General features: G+C 46.2%; 1 protein-coding gene across 1 annotated transcript; it reads right to left on the reverse strand.

The window, feature by feature from the left end:
* Positions 1 to 2,598: 2,598 nt before the first annotated feature.
* Positions 2,599 to 17,218, reverse strand: Asf1b (anti-silencing function 1B histone chaperone). Its single transcript, XM_021170285.2, has 4 exons — positions 16,963 to 17,218; positions 7,638 to 7,753; positions 4,782 to 4,958; positions 2,599 to 3,645 (listed from the first exon to the last, which is right to left on the reverse strand). The coding sequence occupies exons 1-4, from the start codon at positions 17,069 to 17,071 to the stop codon at positions 3,439 to 3,441; spliced, it is 609 nt and encodes a 202-aa protein (XP_021025944.1). The 5' UTR covers positions 17,072 to 17,218; the 3' UTR covers positions 2,599 to 3,438.
* Positions 17,219 to 20,626: the final 3,408 nt, after the last annotated feature.

Here is a 20,626-nt window from a genome sequence, read left to right on the forward strand (position 1 = left end):
CACTCACGGGCTCGTGAGGCCGCAGTCGGGCGGGCGAACGCACGTGATTGGCCGAGAAGCCCGAGAGGGCTTGGGGCTGCCCCTGCGAAGCCATCGATTGGCAGAGACGGGCGGCCCCGGCGAGTGTCAGTCCCGGGGTGAGAGGGCGGGGCAGCGGCTCAGGCTGCGGCCGGGGCAGCGGGCGGGGCGGAGGCTGCGGCGGCGGTGGCTGGAGGGTGGCTGGGTGGCAGGCGCTGCGAGGTGCGGGAGGCGGCCCGGCGGACGCCCGTGCGGCAGTGTGCGCGCTGCAGTCTCCCGCCCCTGCCCAGTGCGGCAGCCGCCACGGGCCAGAGGAGGTTGACGCTACGGCGGGCCGGCGCAGCGGCTGTCCATCTGCCAGGGGGGGAGGGGCGGGCTGGCGCCGAGGGTCAAGGGTCGCTGGGCGCCGTTCGGTGTCATTCATAAGGAGGCCTGACACTGGGCAGCCGTGACCCAACTAGCTCGGGGTCCGCTTTGGTTTGCTCGCTACACAATTGGAGCTGCAAGGGGATGTTGGACCCAGAACTGAGGGCGGGCTGGGAGGAGACTCAGAGTATCCACTGTTTGCTAAGGCTCAACCCTAGGCCCCTGAAAAGTAGTAACAAGGGACGCCAGCCAAGTACATTACTTCTTGTACCTAGCACGTTGGGCCTGCCATACTCCCATTTTATGGAGGCTCAGTCAGGCTAGTTCCTTGCTCTTAACTAATCTCCATTGCCTAGACGTGGCCAGCGTATCCTGCCCCTTTTGGGCAGGAAGAGAGCCGTTCTCCTTCCTTCTGGATGCTCATCTTTAAATTTTATTTTTATGCAATGTTGGGGATTGAATACGATGCATACTCCCTGCAAAGTAAGCATTGTACCACTGAACTAGAACCTCACTCGGTGTTCTTTCAAGTCTGCATTGTCAGAACGTGGTCCGTTTCCCACCGTGCCACTGACACCAGGGGCCTGAGCACTCTGCTGGAGGGGTCTCCTGCAACACTAGGTTGATATCAGAACCCCCACCCTCACACCCTGGATGCTGGTACTCTTCCATCTGTCTGCTGCCTAGAGCAACACAAAATCTCCAGATACTGCTAAATGTACTCCTGGAAACAAATTATCCCTACCCTCACCAGAGCTCTGTAATAGAGGGTGGCCAGGGTGGACGGTGCTGAGTGGATGATGAGCTACCTCTCCTGGACTCCAAAGGGTAGTTGACTCTGAGGTACATACACCCATAGACTCACTGCTCAACAGTGCACATCCAGCTTCTAAGCCAGCAACTCTATGTGCTCCTGCTACTAGGTCAGCTGCAGTCCCCGAGCGGGAAAGGACCCTGCCAGAAATTACGGTTCCTCTGGATTATGAGAGCTGGCTGAACAGACAAATACTCTGTCTCTGATCTGGGGAGTTTTGCCACAGCTAAGTGAAATTATCTAAATTGTGGCTGTGTGTGTCCTTGGGTCACAATGTTGCTCTATGCCTGTGGGTCAAGGTCAGAGTGAGAAAAAAATCACTGGCCGTCATCTATTGAACAGCTGGCATACTTAAGCTTGGACAAAACAGAACCAAAATAAAAAAAAATGGGCAAAGAAAAATAGGCTTTGACCCTCAGGTTGTGGTGCAAACTGTACAACTAGTTAAGAGTGAAATTAGGGAGGCAAGCAAAGGGAGAAGGTCCAGCCACTGTAAGGACAAGAAGTTACTCATGATATGAAAGTGACAAAGCTGGTCAGCCACAGAAGGACAAAAAAGAAAACAGCATATTACAAAACTTTTTACAGGCACCAGCTGACTTAAGAGCACTGGCTGCTTTCTGGAGGATTGGTTCAATTCCCAGCTCCCCACATGGAGATTCACAGCCACTTCTAGAAGCTCCAAAACCCTCTTCTGGTCTCTGCAGACACCAATCGCTCAAGTGGTACACAACTGGCCACACAGGCCAAATACCCAAAACACATAAAATAAAATAAAATAAAAAAGTTTAAGCCGGGCGTGGTGGCGCACGCCTTTAATCCCAGCACTCGGGAGGCAGAGGCAGGCGGATTTCTGAGTTCGAGGCCAGTCTGGTCTCAGATCAAGTTCCAGGATAACTAGAGAAACTCTATTAAAAAAAAAAAAAAAAAAAAAAAAAACCTAAAAAAAAAAAAAAACAACAAACCAACCTTCCCCCACCCCCATAAAAAACAAAACAACAAAACCACCACCACCAATAAATCCTAAAGAAAAACAACAAAACAAAATAACCATTAAACTGGGCATGGTGGTGCACGCCTTTAATCCCAGCACTTGGGAGGCAGAGGCAGGCAGATTTCTGAGTTTGAGGCCAGCCTGGTCTACAAAGTGAGTTCCAGGACAGCCAGGGCTACACAGAGAAACCCTGTCTCACAAAACAACAACAACAACAAAACCCAACATTAAAACAACCCTTTTCCAGGTATGGTATTGTTCACTTTTAATCCTATCACTCGAGGCAGAGGCGGCAGAGGAGGCAGAGGCAGAGGCAGGTGGATCTCTGGTCTACAGAGTGAATCCCAGGCCTGCTCTGTGTGAGTGGATGGACGGGGGAGAGAAAAAAGCAAAACAATCTAGATGAAGTGCTTTTATTCTTAAGACAACCAAAACTTTTAATATAAACCTTTTAATATACACCCTGCAATCACAATAGCACACATGTAGCAGCAAGGGAAGCCAGGGCTTAGGGTAGAGGCGGATGGACTGGGAGTTTTCAGGTCAGCCTGCCAAACACCTGCTTTACCCCAGAGTGTTGGGTACAGCACGAGAATGAACATGTGGTCAGAGCAAACCCTGAGGACTATGGGGCCAGCAGGCATGAAGCAGGACCTCCAATATACCTACCCAGGGCAATCCTCTCAGAAAGCCAGGCTCAGTCAGGAGATGAAAAGGTGGCTGTGACCAAAGTACCTGACATCCCTCATTGGCCTGGGGAGCTCACTTTTGAGTTTTGTAGTACTAGTTAGACTGAATGTCCTAGACACTCTGAAAGGATAGCCATTGTATTGAGCTGGCCTTAGAACCAGGACTTCTTCCTTGCCTAGTCCCCAAGAACTAGAGTTGGAAGGAGTGATAACCTCTGGCCAATGCTAGCCAGACACTGCCCAAGCAAGCCTCACAGAAGGTGGTGTTCAGAAAGCATCTCATAGAAACTGATAATATATAAAGAAAAATGACGCATAGAATGAGCAACACAAGTACCTGCTTTTTAGAGATCAGGTCATAAGTGAGATGATTCTTCTGGACCTGGATGGAAGAGATTGGGACCCATTGTTTTTTCTTGGGGCTGACAGGTCTGGAGACAGCTGGTGATCCCCAAATCCTCGAGATGACCAAGCATGTCTAAATGAGGGCTTGTAGATCCCCTCCAGGTGTGCAAGGAGGCTGCTGTGGTCCTACTGAGCTCTGCCTGGCTCCCCTGTCAGATGCAATCCATGGAGTTCTCAGGGAGGAGGCCTGGGATACAACTAGGGAGGCCCAGGCTTTTAACAGGAGTGCAACTGAGGGAGAGGCCCAAGTCCACATTGGGGTCCTGGTTTTCTATGGCTTCCACATTGTCTGGATTGTTGTCCCAGTTGATATGGAATCGGGTCACCCGGGGGTTAGAAGCCAAGATGTTCCGCTGTAGCTGTAGTAAGAAGAAGAATGTCAGCCCTTGTCACCTAAGTGTTCATTATTCCCTCAGACCTCCACTTTGAGCCTGAAAGCAGACTCAAGCGCCCCTGTTGCTCAGATGTAGAACCCTAGAGATGCTTGAACACTCTGGGTAGGAATAGGGCCTTCTCATCCTGGGTTTGCTTAGCTTTGTTCATTTGGTTTTGGGTTGTTTTGAGAGAGGGTCTCAACTATGTAGCCATGGTTGGCCTGCAACTATATAGATGAGGAGGGTCTTAAAACACATGAGATCTGCCTATATCACCCCAAGTGCTTTAATCCCCCCCAAGTACTGGGGTTAGAGATAATATGTATTACCATGCCTGGCTTATTTGATTTAAAAAAAAAAACTTTGTATATGGGTGTTTGGTTGTAAATATGTCTATGTCACATATGTGTGCCTGGTGCCTTTGGAGGCCAGAAGAGGACATAGATCCCCTAAAACTGGAGTAAAAGTTGGTTATGTGCCACCATGTGGGTGCTGGGAATTGAACCTGGGTTCTCTGGAAGAGCACTGAGCATCTCTCCAGCCCATTCGCTTTTTCTTTCTTTCTTTTTTTTTTTTAATATTTTTATTTTTATTTTATGAATGTTTTCCTATTGAGATGTCTGTCACATATATGCCAGATCCCTGTGGAAGTCAGAAGAAGGCATAGATTCCCCTGGAATTGAAATTACAGGTGGCTGTGAGCTACCAATGTGGATGCTAAGAATCAAATCCAGGTTCTCTGCAAGAGCAGCCAGTGCTCCTAACCATTGAGCTATCTCTCAGGTGCTCCCCAAGCCTCACACACCTGGAAACAGGGTATTGCTATGTCTTGCTATGTAGCCTAGGTTGGTCTGGAACTCATTATGTAGATGACTTATGATACTCCTGGCTCAACTTTCTGAGGGCTGGGGTACTGAGATCAGTATGCTCCATTGGTCCTAGCTGTAGTCCTCATTCTGTTAGGCATGCCTCCAGAAGAAAAGACTTACTATATTCTAGCTCTAGCTTAGCACTGCAGAAACAGCATGACCTGTTAACCTTGACTGACCTTGGCTCCCATCTCCCCTCAACTGTAAGGGAACTGGCCTGTCTAAAGCAGAAAGTGCAGAGACAGGGCCCACCTGAGAGAAGTCTGGCTTTGGGGGTGGGTTCTCTCGAAGCTCTGGGTTTGGGTACTCATTGTTGACATAGTAGCCCACACGGATGAACTCTTGTCCATGGTAGGTGCAGGTGATGAGAACCACAGTCACACCCACGGCGTCCGTCTCAGGAATGAGGGATGGGTTTGGGGCATCAGCCTAGGGAGACATAGTCTGCGCTTTAGCACTGCCAATCATGCCCAAATGTCATTAACACAAAGACTACCAACAAAGTGGGCTAGACAAACTGATTATACAGATGACTATCAAGAGATTGTGAATTTGATTTAGCAGCATGCTTGCCCAGCATGCACAGCCCTGTCTTCCATCCTTAGTTCCTAGTAGTAATAATAACAATAAGAAATTCAAAACTGTTTGACATCTGTTAGACACAGATGTTCAGGTGGACTACGGTGTACAAGGTGACTGACGATGAGATGAAGATAGTCAGGTGACCTGCTGGATCAATTAAGGGCTTGGAAAAGAGTGGTGCTTAGCAGGAGGTAAGGTCTGAAAAGACTGGCAGCATATGGAGGGCTGCAGCAGAAGTAAAGAGGCCAGGTAGGAATCAGCCTGGAGGGGCAGTAGCCTAAACCTAGCAGCAGAGAAGAGTCACAGATCAGGGTATTTGGTTTTGGATGGAATAGCTATGTCAGTACAATAAGAAATCAATACAAATGAAAACACAGACCCTTAACCAAAACCACCACAGCTGAGTATCATCAATGGGGCCCTGTTAAATGACCAAGCTGTATGCTCTGGAAGTAGGCCTTGGCTGTGAACACAGGGCACAGTGGGCTTGATAGGCAGGAGTGTGTGAGGGCAGGTAGCTTGGAATAGGGAATGCAGTGGGAAGGAGGTGATGGATGGTGACTTTGGACATAGCACTACTTGGAAGTCACAGCCTATCTTTATATTCATTGGTTCTGAGTTTACAAATCTGGCAACTTGATACATCTAGAAACTTCAAAATCGGCAACTATAGTACTTTCATAATTGCTTACAGACATGTACAGAACAAGGAAAAACCCTTTGCTCAGGTTCCAACATGGGGCCAAACTAGGGGCTACTTTGCCTTCTTGCTTCAGCTTTCAATACAGAGCACAAGGACCCTTTTGGTTTCTTATGGTGAACTTGGGTTCCTGTTTGTCAGGATGTGAACAGTTTTGCTATACATTCCAGCTACCACAATATTTGTCTCTCTCCTGCCCTAGAAACATAAAGCTAAGAAACCATGAACCCCCCTGGAATGTTCCCTTTCTTTGCTACACTGCCAACAATCCTAGGGCAGAATATAAGCTCTCAAGTTTTATATTCACCACCATCTTTACTACACATTCTTATAATCGTTCGTTAAGACAGGATCTCACTATATAGCCTTGGCTAGCCTCAAACTCAAAGAGATTTGCCTGCCTCTGCCTCCTGAATGCTCAGATTAAAAGTATACCACAACCTGTCTAATTGGTTCTTTCTTTCTTTTCTTCCCTTTCTTCCCTCCCTCCCTCCCTCCCTCCCTCCCTCCCTCCCTCCCTCCCTCCCTCCCTCTCTTTCTTTCTTTCTTTTTGTATAGCCCTGGATGTCCTGGAACTCACTCTGTAGACCAGGCTGGCCTCGAACTCAGAAATCCTCTTGGCTCTGCTTCCCAAGTGCTGGGATTAAAGGCACACGCCACTACTGCCCAGTTCTAATTGTTTTTTAACAGCATCTGGTTGTGTACTCTAGGCTAGCCTTGAAGCTGAAGCAATCTTTCTACCTTAGCCTTCCATGTACTGAGATTACAAACAAGTACCACTAAACTCAGCTACCACCTTTAATAGAAACTGAGTATTTGATTCATTATGCATACAAATGTTTAACTCACTGATGCCAAATGATTTATTGAAATGTCTTAAAAATCAATGAGTAGCCGGGCAGAGGTGGCGCACTCCTATAATCCCAGTACTCGGGAGGCAGAGGCAGGCGGATTTCTGAGTTCAAGGCCAGCCTGGTCTACAGAGTGAGTTCCAGGACAGCCAGGGCTACACAGAGAAACCCTGTCTCAGAAAAACCAAAATCAATGAGTAAAGATTTACATCATACAGCAAATAACAAAATAAATAAGATCCCAAAATGAAGTGCTACCTGGGTAAAAGCAACTTATGGAGAAAATCTGTGCTGGGTAAGCTTTGTTCAGATATGAGTTGGTGCTTCTGGCTAAGTTCCTGAGTCAACCCTTATTAGTAAGGTATTTGAGACAAGGTCTTACTGCATAGCTTAGGCTGGATCCAAACTATGTGTGCTGGGTTATAAGTATATACTGCTGTGCCCAGCCCTGGCTGATAAACAAGTAACAAGGACTCTTAATCCTTATTCTTCCTTGAGGGGAATAGTTCAATATTCATGAACTATGTTTATGGGTTTTATACAACTCCTGTGAACAGATCACAAATTAGTGGTCCAGTGGTCACTAAGAACTGTGACTCAGAGGTCCCCACTTCTGGGGAGGGGAAGGACATCTGATGAGACTGGGTGAGTTCAGAGTGGTGGTCCTTTAAAAGATAGCTTCAATCAGACAGCTCCTGGCAGTCAACTGAGACATGTGGCTCAGACAGGCCTTGAACTTGTGGTCTTCCTGCTTTCACATCCTAAATAACTGGGATTACAGTAGTTGTGTCACCAGTCCAAGTTTAAGGATTTGAACTTAAACTTGACTGCCAAAACCAGTGTGCTTTCAGGTAGAAGAGGAAGGTTCTAGGCTTAGGTGTGGCTCAGTAGTGAATGTCTAGTATGTCAGGCCCTGACTCCATCTCCAGCCTGAAACATTTCTGGAAATCAAGAGCTAAAGCAAAACTTACTTACCTGAAAGACGAACATATGCCTTCCTGCAGGGACAGGGCCCACCAGCACTGAGTCTAGGATCTGATCAAACTCCTCACTCTCAGCTGAGCCCACATAAATGATCTTCCACTCCAGGTCTGCAAGAACATGGGGGATAAGGGAACTGAGGACTGAAATAGCTGGAGAGCATGGCAAGGGTCTTCTTGTCAGCATTAGGCAAATCTGAATATACTAGAAGGTCCTATGAACTGGTGTGTTTGCTGGGCTGTAGGCTCTGGCACCACAGTCCTGATTAAGAGCAAATATGAAGATCTATTTTAATGGAGACATTTTTCCTGTGGGCCTAACTTGGCCAAGTGACCTTGACTCTGGCCCTCCAGAGAAAATTAGGCTTCTCAGTAGCTGAGAGGAACCATATAGTAGAGGCTGACTTGAGTCCTGTGACATCAGCTTGTGAGGGAACAGCAGGGAGTTGGGCTACCTTGGTCTCTGGGTAGGAAGTGCCATCTCATTCTCTTTCACAGAAGGATTGGTGCCACCTAGTAAAGCAAATCCCTCGATAACTGGGGCAGGGTGGCAGATTCCAATCCAGCAGGAGAGCCAGGTGGCAGGAGGGGAAAGGCAAAGCTGCGGGGGGGGGGGGGGGGGGGGAACCAACTTGTCCCAAAGTTGTCCACATCTGGCACCAACTCATGCCTACTTGTGCACATTGTGGGACAGAGGCTCTGCCAGCAAATGGTGTATGACAAGGCATACCTCCAAAACCTGACTCTGTACTCCATCACTAAGGGGCTCAGTCCTGGAGTATACCCATAAGAGATCAAAGAAAAAGTACCTGGAGACCCTTCCTATTAATCTCAGAAGAGCCCTGGTACTCATAGCCTCTTGTAGAGGGGCCAAGTGTTACCAGGAGCAAGGTCATGCTAGTACAGAGAAGCTTGGCATCAGACTCAGAACTTATTTTAGGCTCTTTGAAATTACACAACCCCTAGCTCCAGCAGCTGGGAAAAGTTGCACAAGCTGAAATTTTCACAGAGAGCTCTTGGACCAGTGTGGTACGGGCATCCAACACTGGAAGCACACAGATATCAGATCATACTATGGAGTTTGTCACCTGAACCATAAAGCTTTCCTTTATAAGTCACGTCCACTCCCTTGTTCCTTCACAATTCCACCTACATCTTTCTAGGTAACCCCATGCTCATGGTTCACCAGGTTCAAACTCCAGCCTTAGTACTTTGGGGAAATTATTTAATTATTTCACTTTTTAAGTTTATTTTCTTATGTGCCTTTCCTTTTATTTTATGTGTATGGGTGTTTGCTTGCATGTGGGTCTATGTACCCTTTGGTGCCTGTACCCACAGAGGCCAGAAGATGGTGTTGGGTCTGCTGGAACTACAGGTACTGTAGGGGGTTGGTCTAGTGCTGCTTGTATTCAAATGCTAAATTCTGTACCCAAGATCTGGTTACTCCATGATGAGCATATCTTCATGTATACCAGCCTTTGTTGTGTAAACCTTGCTCCCCATGTTATCCCCGACTGGTTAATAAAGATGCCTACAGTATGTAGCTGTGCAGAAGAGGAAGAGGGCCTCAGGTACTGGGCTTGGGGTCTCAGACAGGGAACATGGTGAGAGAGAAGGAAGAAGTTACCATGAGATAGGTGGATCTTGAGTGCATGACCTATTGGAATAAGAGTGGCCAGGCAGAACATGGCAAGTTCTCAGTTATTGACAGGGAAGTAGACAAAATAACATAAAAGGTTGATATCTGCCCAGCTCTAAAAATTTTAAGCTTATTGTAAATGTAAAGGTTGTCTTTCATTTGAAAACTATATAGTCTAAGTGGGATAGAAATCCCCAGAATAGGGCTGGCAAGATGATGGCTCAGTGGTTAAGAGCGCTGACTGCTCTTCCAAAGGTCCTGAGTTCAAATCCCAGCAACCACATGGTGGCTCACAACCACCCATAATGAGGTTTGCCACCCTCTTCTGGTGTGTCTGAAGTCAGCTACAGTGTACTTACATCTAATAATAATAATAAAAAAGAAATCCGCCGGGCGTTGGTGGCGCACGCCTTTAATCCCAGCACTCGGGAGGCAGAGGCAGGCGGATTTCTGAGTTCGAGGCCAGCCTGGTCTACAGAGTGAGTTCCAGGACAGCCAGGGCTACACAGAGAAACCCTGTCTCGAAAAACCAAAAAAAAAAAAATAAAATAAATCCCCAGAATAATATTTACCACAACATTTTTGCAAACCAACATGGGGTGAGAACTTACTTATAATCCAAATTTCCTGGATGAAAGGTATGTTGTCCCAATAAGATAGAAGTAGTTAATCACTATGTGGGATGGGAACTAAACCTGGGTTCCCTAGAAGAGCAATCAGTGCTCTAACTGTGGAACAATCTTTCTAGCTGTCCCTAGCTATTTATTTCTTAGGAGTGCTGGTGATGGAACTTAAGGTATGTACATGCCAAAAAAAAAAAAAAAAAAAAAAAAGTGCTATGCATCTGAGCCATACTCTCAGACCCATAGATTTAGTTTTATAAAAAGTGACACTCTAGAATCAATGATTCTGGAAGGACAGAAAAGTGTGCGACCCTTGCTTGGCCTCACTTTCTAAGATGGCTCTGTCAAGCTCTACTTTCTTCAGGCCCCTTCCCCATACCCCATGGTGTCACATATCCATGGTGCCACATATTCATACACTTAATTAATGTGTTGGAGGGAAGACTAGGCAAAAAAAGAGCTTGACACAGAAGAATCCCTTGTGTCCCCAAGGCACCTAACATTGCTTAGTTTAGGTCAATACTGTTGGTAAAATCTATTAAAAGGAAGACTGTAGTGTACACTGGAAGCATCTTCTTGACATGGGCCAGAAACAGACCCAAGAATTCACAAAAGGCCACATAACTACTGCCTGGCTACAGTCAGAGCTGATCAAATCTTCTACAGAAACAGATGATGAAACAAGGGCCTATAAACTGCAGTCATTTAAAATTTCATGATTTTTTTTTCATATTTTCTTCCTTCAAAAGATAGATCACACTGGTATATGCCTTTAATTTCAATATGTGAGACACAGCTTTTAAAAAAAAGACAGAGTTGGGTTTTAGAATTGGCTTTGAGGATTAAGGCACTTGCCACAAAATATAAAGACTCAGCACAATCAATCTCCAGAAAACACATGGTAGAAGAAGAGAACTGACTCCAGCAGGTTGTCCTCTGACCTCTGCAAGCACTAGCACATACATACACATATGTAAAAACAAAGGAACAAATGACAGTCTTCCTATGAAGTGTAGGCTAGTCCAGAACTTATAACATATCTGCAAGCCTTCCAAGTATTGAAATTACAAGAGTGTACCCATGCGTGTCTCTCATTCAATTTGGAGCTTACTTTGTCAGCTAGACTGGTAGACAGTGAACCTTTGGGATCCCCTTGTCTGTACCCCTTCATACTCCCTGGCTTCTACCTGAGTGCTGAACAGTCAAACTCAGGTCCTTCCTGAACCATTTCCTCATACTGGGATGCAGTGTTTTGAATAGAGAGAAACTAAAAATTTCATTTCAGAATATACTCAGCTTTTAGCACCTGTAGGTTATATAACTATAAACTCAACCAACCAGATAGAAAAGATTAGAAAAACAATCTGGGACTGGAGGAATAGCCCAGATGTGGGATATTCATCTAGCATTCATGATGCCAGGGTTCCATCCCCAGCACCACACATAAAAATAAATTTGTACTGAACATGAATATGTACAACTTTCTTGTTGTTTATTCTCATATCATGTAGACCTGGCTAGCCTATACCTCAGAGATCCACCTCTTGAGTGCTGAAATTAAAGGCATTTCATGTATTCTTTAAACAGCATATAACATCTATTTCCACAGTACTGACACTAAGATGAAGTCATGTAGAGCTGGGGAGATGGCTTAGTAATTACAGTGCTTTCTATATAAGCATGTAAAAAGAGCACAGTGGCTCACCTATAACTCCAGCCTTGGAAGGTGGATGCAGGCGATCACTATAATGAAGTGGCTAGTGAGCCTAGCCATACCACCAAGCACTGGGTTTAAGAGACCTGTCTCAATGGATAAAGCAAAAAGAGCATTCTGAAGACGATTCCTGACATCAACCCAAGAACTCCCTCATACACAACCTGTCTGTCCCATCCCTCCACCTAAAAATGGAAAAAGAAGTCACTTGTAGATGATTAGTTTACGGGAAGGAGCTGGTTGTTGTAGTACACACCTGTAACTCTAGCACTATGGAGATAAAGGTAGGATCCAGAATTCAAGACCAGACTCATGGGCTGGAGAGATGGCTCAGTGGTTAAGAGCACTGACTGCTCTTCCAAAGATCCTGAGTTCAAATCCCAGCAACCATGGTGGCTTACAACCATCCTTAATGACATCTGACACCCTCTCCTAGTGTGTCTGAAGACAGCTATAACATACTTACATATAAAAATAAATAGGAAATAAATACTTAAAAAAAAAAGACTAGACTCATATAACATATTAAGTTCAACCAACATAGGGTTCATAAACCCTATCCAAAAAAAAGAAAGTCAGACTAATAAAGTCTAGGGGAGACTATGCACAGGATCTATACAACCACTATACCAGTTTGTATAAGGACCTTGAACATCTGTGGATACTAGTACTTGAGGGACTTAGAGCTCTGAGACCAATGGTGGAGACTATTTCTTCAAAAGTAGGTCTGGGCCATCAGGACATTCATACAGTATAAAGTCATAATAACCAAACATAGGATTGAATTTCACTTTTTTTAAAGACAGGATCCCACTGTATAAATAGGCTAACCTTGAACTCGCAAAGATCCCCTTGCCTCTCCCTCTCAACCACTGTGATTAAAAGTGCTCACAATTTTTGTTTTTTTTAAATATATGTATGATGTGTTTCCATCCATGTAAATATGGGTATGCCTAAGCCATAAAGTGTATGGAGATAAGAGGACAACCCTAAGTACAATACATTGTCAACATATACAGAGAGCTTTTGAAGATTCTCTTTATAACACTTATCCACTGGGCGGTGGTGGCGCACACCTTTAATCCCAGCACTTGGGAGGCAGAGGCAGGCAGATTTCTGAGTTCGAGTCCAGCCTGGTCTACAGAGTGAGTTCCAGGACAGCCAGGGCTATACAAAGAAACCCTGTCATGAAAAACAAACAAAAAAAAACCCTTATCCACCAAGTTATCGCTGTAGCCTAATTCTGTTTTGTTTTGATGCCCTAAATTGACACTGACCCCTGTTAGGATATATCTTTTACAATTTGGGAAAATAAAACCAAAGCTGAAAAATATTACTAAAGACATGTAAACATTTTTGTAGTTTACCTGAGCTTGTTTTAGACAGCGCTGGGACAGAATCCAGAACTTGACACATGCTAAACAAGTGCTTAATTAATGATAAAGGAGGGGAAAAAGAAAGGAATGGGCTGACCATTCCTTTCTTTTTCCCCTCCTTTATTTCTTGAAACAGGTCTGTGTAGCCTTGGCAATCCACCTGCCTCTGCTTCCTGAGTGCTGGGATTAAAGGTGTGTACCATCATGCTCTGAACTTCTTTGCTTGCTTTCTTTTTCCATTGTTGCTTTTTTTTTCTTTCTTTTCTGAGACAGTGTCAGGTAGCCCAGGTTGACTTGGAACTTGCTATGAAGCTAAGCTTGGCTTTGACCTTCCAATCTTCCTGTTATCACTCTCCCCAATCCCTCGAGTGCTGGGGTCACAGGGATGTGCCATACTTCCTACTCTTTGAGACTAGGCTTCCCTATGTATCTGCTTGCACAACAGGAGTGTAGCTGGGCACTGTTTTCTTTTTTAAAACTTCTGTGCATTATTGCCTGGTCTTTTGTTCATCACACAGATCAACCAACACTGGTACACAACATCTGGCTTCTTTAACTCCTTCAACTAGTACCTGAAATTCTCCACTGAAGAGGAGGGAAGCTGGGCCAAATCCACTAAATGTAGACCCGTACTTTGGAACTGTCTTTTTCTACATGTTGAAGAGAGGTGACCACAGGGCTTCAGAGCTTTTCAGAAAACCGGGTCAGATAACCAGGGCTGAGGAGGCTTCTCAGGGTTTCAGGAGATAGTGCCAAAATGCAAGGAAACAACTTCTCTACGATTCATGGAAAGGAGGTCAGGAAGATGAAGGCCATCTTGCAGGCCCATAAGAATGTAAGGAATAGAACCAACCATCATAACTTAGAGGAAAAACACCCTCTTCTATCTTTTCAAAGGGTCCTGATGTGACAAGAAAGTCTACGGCCATTCCTAATACGTTCTCCTAAAATAGCCTGAGCTGATGACACAGCTCAACGGCAGAGCAACTGTCAGCATGTGTGTGGTTCTGATTTCTAACACAGAAATAAGAGGCACCACCACACACAGGACTCCTACCACCCCCACAAAAAAATAAAACTTGCAAGTAGGGTCTGGGGAGATGGCTCAGCATTTTTTTTGGTTGTTTTTGGTTTTTGGAAACAGGGTTTCTCTGTGTAGCCCTGGCTGTCCTGGAACTCACTTTGTAGACCAGGCTGGCCTCGAACTCAGAAATCCGCCTGCCTCTGACTCCCAAGTGCTGGGATTAAAGGGGTGCGCCACCCACCTGGCTTGGCTCAGCATTTCAGAACACTTGCAGAGGACCCAGGTTTGATCCAGAGCACCCACACAGTGGCTCACAACTGTCTCTAATTCCAGTTCAGGTAACCTGACGTCTTCTGGCTTCTGCGGGCACTAGGTGCACATGTGGTACACATACATGCATGCTGGCAAAATACACATAAGCAAACAAAAAAGATCTTCAAGTAAATGTTTTCTTCCTTTTCTAGGACTGGAGGAAAGAAAAGGAATCTGGCTAGATGTCTCAGCAGATAGTGTTTTAAGAACCTGAATTCAGGGTACTGGAGAGATAGTTCAAGGCTAGAATCCAGTATTGACCTTTAAGATCCAGGTTTGACTCCCAACACCCATGTCGGGAATCTCAAATCAGCTATAGAGGATCAGTTGTCTCTGCCTTCCAGGGGCTCCCATGCATATGCCACCGCCAACATAGACACAAAAATAAAATTAAAAAAGAAAGGAATGAGGTCACATGTGGTGGTGCACACTTTGAATCCCAGCACTGGGGAGGCAGAGACAAGCAGATCTTTGACTTCAAGGCCCTCCTGGACTACAGAGTAAGTTCTAGATCAGCCAGAACTATATAGTGAGACCCTGTTTCAAAAAACAAAAAGAAAAGGAAAGAAAACCCCATTACTGAAGAGAATAAGATGGTGGATCCCTGGCTTACTAGACAGCCAGACTACCAGTATTGGAGCTCCAGACTTTACAGAGACACTGTCTTTTAAGTAGGACAAGGACAAGGCTAGAGAGACAGCCCATGGTTAAGAGCACTGGCTGCTCTTCTAGAGGCCAGGTAAGATTCCTAATACCTTCATGGAGATTCACAAGCCTGTAACTCAAGTTCTAGAATACCCAACTCCTTCTGAACTATGTGACTATCAGGCACTCAAGTGGTGGCATAAATACATGTAGGCAAAACACACACAAAAAATAAAATAAAAATAAAAAGGTGGACAGCAATTGAGAAAGATCACTTACTGTTTCTCTGGCCCACAAATTAAATTAAAAAAAAAAAAGATTTAAAAACAATCTGGACTCAGAACTCAGAGACAAACTTCAATGATAATGCTTCTACTACTATCTGGCTGACTTGGAAAAATCACCCTGCTCCTATTAAAACATGACCAACAGGCTGACTCTAGCCTCGCTGTTCTGGTTCTATAAATAAGGAATAAAAGTAATACTAGGCAATGACCATGCAACCATTTTTAAATGCAAGGAGCACAAACAGACTGATTGAAACCTGATCTCTCAGCATCTGGGAACTGTGAATCCCTTAATCTATCAGCTCCTTATATCTCCTCTTGGCTTCCAAATAAATCGTATTCCACACTGTTACTCTACCTTTTATTTATTTATTTACACCCTGCCTTGTTCCAGTAAGGATTTAACCCAGCTTATTCTATAGTTAGTCATAAGTAGATTCGTTTAAACTTAAGGGGTAAGAAACTAGGGAAAGGCTGAGCCACTGACCCACCCCAAGCAACACACATAGCAGCTCCAAGTGAACAGGAGTGGCTGGCCTTAACTGAATACCACCAACAGCCACCAAGAGGCACTCGTTGCCACAGCCTAGGCTCTCAGAGCTCCACCTCCTCAGCTGCTACATCCTTTTCAACACTCAGTAGAGAAATGGTCTCGTGGAGTGTTGAAAGCAGATCCTCTGAAAGCAGGACTTGCCTTTTGCTGAGGAGCTGAGAATCCAAAGTGACCTCACAGTTTACATGTTCATGGATTTATTTGAAAGTCTTTTGATCTTTATGGCTCTTGTCCTCTCATCTGTGAGATGAGAGCCATGTCCACCTTTATGTCCCACAGATGAATTCAGTCATTCTGTGAAAGATCCACCAAAGCCCGTGGCCTCCCAGTTGATGGAACTTGGATCCCATTCCTGTTTGGCCAGTCCACCCACTCCCCAGACAAGGTCAGCCCATCAAAAGGGACGAGGGGTTCCTTGCACTGAGTTAGCTGGCAGCTAGTAGAAATCTCAGAAACTGGAGAGGCCTGCCTGGCTGTGGCACCCTCACCTCAGGACATTCATCCAGACCAGGAGCTGGGGAGACCAAGTTACCTACAAAGCCTGGAGTCAGAAGCCTCCATCTCTCCTCAGGGGGAGCTCAAGACATAGGATTTGGGACTAACCTAAAGGAAGAAGGCTTATAGGCAACACCATGTTGTTACGGTTGGCAAGCAGGAGTTGCGGGGGGACAAATCTGGAGTTGTCTGGGGAGGGGGTTCTTGGGAGCCATGGGGTGGAGAAGGTCTTGACATGGGCAGACAGGGCAACAGAAGAGTCTGGCTGCTTTGTAGGAAAAGATACCCACAAGGTAAAGGGGGGGACGGGACTGGAGGTTGGGTTTCCATAGGACACGTGGATGGTTTCCTAGGAGGAAGGGCATCAACCCGGGGTCTAGCCATAGGGAAAAGGCGTGGCTGCGGGTCTCCAGGAGCCCAATGGGGGCTGACACCTCTACAGGGAAAGCGTACAAGGACGAGCGGTGCAAGACGAGGGGTGACGAGGCCTCCACGAGACAATGCACACTGGACAGAGTCGGCTCCACCGAGAGATCGGAGCTGGGCCATGGAGGCGTATCTAATGGGAGATCTAGTTGGCCCCGGGAGATTGGGGGTGGCGAAACCCCGAGGGCAGGAGAGTCTGGGGTCCCCGGCTCAGGCCCGGCCTCACCGTCAGACAGGGCCTCACTGCATTCGAAGCTGATCTCGAACCGGAAGGGGCTGTGGAAAGGGCTCGGGTTCTCCAGCACAGCCACATTCAGCACCGACACCTTGGCCATCGCCGCGCCCGGGAGCCGCAGCTGCTGTGGAGACTTCTTCACAGTGACTTGCGACAGAGAAGAAGGGGGGGACGACAGGACGGAAACCTCCCTGTGTCTCCCAACTCTTCCCTCTGAAGCGCTCCTCCGGTCAGCGCGCTCCCTTCAAATAGCCGGCTCCGCCTTCCAGCCAATCGCCGCTAAGGACCGATGACGGCGCGAGCCATCAGCCAATCTCGAGGCGTCTTCAGGCGCGCGCCTGGACCCTCAGACCAATTAGAGAAGCTCCCTCTTCACGGGCCCCAGGAGGCGGAACGTTAATCTCTTAGCTTCGTAAAGGTCTATCGGGAACCAATCCCGGGAGTCTCCGACTGGAATAGCTCGCTCCGGGGTGGGCGGAGTTAGAGCGCGGAACTTCTCTTGTCCAATCCCAAGGGTTACCGCACCGGCATCCCCCGCCCCTCGTTCCGCTTTTCCGGTAGACGCACCTCACAGAGAGCAGCGCCACCAACGGCCGAACGGTGGCGCGCGACTCTCACTAAAACACGCTGAGAGGACGCCACTCGCACTCGCAGCGATTGAGTATCGATCGTGGGCGTGGCCGTAAGCGGGTTTCTGAGACGTGATTGGCTATTGTGGTGGGCGTGGGGAACGCCGGGCTGGAGAGCTGTAGAAATCCGCACGCCCTCACAGTGAAAAGCATTAAGGAGGAGAGAGTGGCCTGGGCTGTTTAGGCGGCTGTCAGCAGGTGAGCGTTTCCCTGGACTACCCTGAGGGGTTCCTACCTTTGAAAATCATGGTCGAGGAGACTGTGGAGAAGGTTTAGATCACCCCTGAGACAAGATGGCGTAGCGATGAGGGAGGATACAGGATTGAGTCTCAGTCCGAAGGGAGTTCTAGTTCGTGGACAGACCAGGGTTTGAATCCTGCCTCTGCACTCTGTCCTTCAGCCCGTTGAAAAATTCACTGTCGTGGCCGGGCCCGGTGGCGCACGCCTTTTATCCCAGCAAACGGGAGGCGGAGGCAGGTGGACCTGTGAGTTCGAGGCCAGCCTGGTCTGCAGAGCAAGTTCTAGGACAGCCAGGGCTGTCGCTGTCTATGATGACATAAGGCAACCGAAACTTACCTTTTCTCCTTACTTTCTGGTTCTCTATACCCTGTCATAGTTTCTTACACAACCTTTTACCAATCACATCTTTTAAAGGTTAAAACAAAATGGAAAGGTATGGGGGCTGGTGAGATGGCTCAGTGGGTAAGAGCACCCGACTGCTCTTCCGAAGGTCCAGAGTTCAAATCCCAGCAACCACATGGTGGCTCACAACCATCCGTAACGAGATATGGCACCCTCTTCTGCAGTGGCTGAAGACAGCTAAAGTGTACTTACATATAATAAATAAAATCTTAAAAAAAAAAAAAAAGGAAAGGTAGATGCGTGCCATTAATCTCAGGACTCAGAGGTAGGCAGACTTGAGGCAGACTTCTGTGGGCTAGCCTGGTCTACACAGTGAGTTTGGGGAAGTAAGTAAATTAGTTTTCACACTTGGCCAATGCAAAAAGGCAAAGAAGCAATGAGTATGATTTTTAATAGTACACTTAACTAAATAGGACAAAAATAATCATTTCAAATATGACCATTCTAAAAACACCAATGAGCTAACCTGCACCCTTTTACTCATTGAGAAGTCTTTGGGATCCTGTATGTGTTTCACATTTCAAACCCATCTGTAACCTAGGATAGGACTGTCCACTTTTATTTGAAAGAGGCATCTGACCTTTTATATTTCACAAAATTTATAGTTGAAAATGTAAGCCAGTAATTTCAGCAATTGGGAGGCAGGTTAGGAGTTCAAGGCCATCCTTGTGAGATGAGGAATTTGAGGGCTAGAGAGGTGGTTCAGTGCTTTAAGAGTATACTGCTCTTGCAGAGGACCTGACTTCCAACCTGCTCTAGCTTCAAAGGATCAGATACCCTCCTCTGGTCTCTGTAAGCATCTGCACTCATATTATTTAAGTATATAATATTTAAGAATATATACTCTTAGCCAGGCGTGGTGGCACACGCCTCTAGTCCCAGCACTCGGGAGGCAGAGGCAGGCAGATTTCTGAGTTCAAGGACAGCCTGGTGTACAAAGTAAGTTCCAGGACAGCCAGAGCTATATCGAGAAACCCTGTCTCGAAAAACCAAAAAAAAAAAAAAAAAGAAAGAAAGAAAAGAAAGGAAAATATATTCTTATTATTTAAGGATTTTTTTGAAGGCTGGAACAATTATTCAGCAATTAAGAACACATTGCACCAGATGGTGGTGGCACATACTTTTAACTCCAGCATGACACAGAGGCAGGCAGGCAGGCAGATCTCTGTGAGTTTGAGACCAGCCTTGTCTACAGATTGAGTTCCAGGACAGCCAGACAACATAGAGAGACCCTGTCTTGAAACAACAACAACAACAAACCAATAAAACAAAACCTAAAACAAGAAACCCCAGAGGACCCAAGTTTGGTTTCCAGCGTACACATGGCATGGCAGCTCACAATCGTCCATAGCTTCAGCTCCAGGGGATCCAAAACTCTCTTCTGACCATTGATTACACTAGGCAGTCAAGTGCTGTGCCATATAGCCAGCAAAACACTCAATAGTACATAAAAATAAATGAATCTTTAGAAAAACAGCTGGGTGTAGTGGCACACTCCTTTAATCTCAGCATTCAAGAGGCAGAAGCAGAAAGATCTCTGTGAGTTTGAGGAACTCCTGACATTCCAGGACAACCAGCTCTACACAGCGCCCCCACCCCAAAAGAACAGAAAAGGAAAAAGAAACTATGGATTCATGTACTTCAATCCCAACTGTTTCCAATATGGTGGTTCAAATGAGAATGGCTCCCATATGCTTGTATGTTTGAATGCCTGGCTCCTAGATGGTGGAACTGTTTAAGAAGGCTCAGGATGTATGTTTTTTTTGGAGGTGGTATATCATTGGGAACAGGTTTTCTCTCTGTATGTTCTCTGCCTCCTGCTTGTGACTCAGGATGTGAGCTCCCAGCTCTTTCTACCACCATGCTTCTACTCCCACCATCATGGACTCTAAGCCAAATTAAACTTTCTTTTATAAATTGCCTTTGTTGTGTTTCTCAGCAACAGAAAAGTTAACTAAAACAACTACATATTTAAAAGCTCGCCTGCCAGTCAGTTGGTCTGTCCGTTGATGGTGCACACCTTTATTCCCAGCACTCAGGAGGCATATGCATGTGAATCTCTTGAGTTTGAAGCCAGCCTGGTCTACAGAGCAAGTTCCAGGGCAGCCTGGGCTACATAGAGAAACCCTGACTCTGAAAAGGGGGGCAGGTTAGCCCAACTGAAATGAAGTAGTTAGGTCTTAGCACTTGAGAAGATAAAGATAGGATTGTACACAATTTTGAGGCCAGCGTGAACTATATAGTAATACATTATCTCAGAAAGTAAGATGAATTAATGATGGAGTTACCATATATTTCCTAGACATAAGCCAAGTTTGTTCCTCTCCGTTTGCATTGTGGGCTACTTTATCCCTCCACCCATCCTCTTCATACCCCAGCAAAGC

Source organism: Mus caroli, unplaced genomic scaffold (assembly GCF_978045245.1).
Source record: "Mus caroli unplaced genomic scaffold, Mus_caroli_1 scaffold_10, whole genome shotgun sequence".
Lineage (NCBI taxonomy): Eukaryota > Metazoa > Chordata > Mammalia > Rodentia > Muridae > Mus > Mus caroli.

Excerpts from the sequence above, each read along its gene's own strand:
- Asf1b (XM_021170285.2), bottom strand. The coding sequence starts at position 17,071 with ATGGCCAAGGTGTCGGTGCTGAATGTGGCTGTGCTGGAGAACCCGAGC. Across the intron at positions 7,754-16,962 it reads CAGTGAGGCCCTGTCTGACG|ACCTGGAGTGGAAGATCATT; the intron begins GTGAGGCCGGGC and ends ATGTTCTTGCAG. Across the intron at positions 4,959-7,637 it reads GGCATATGTTCGTCTTTCAG|GCTGATGCCCCAAACCCATC; the intron begins GTAAGTAAGTTT and ends ATGTCTCCCTAG.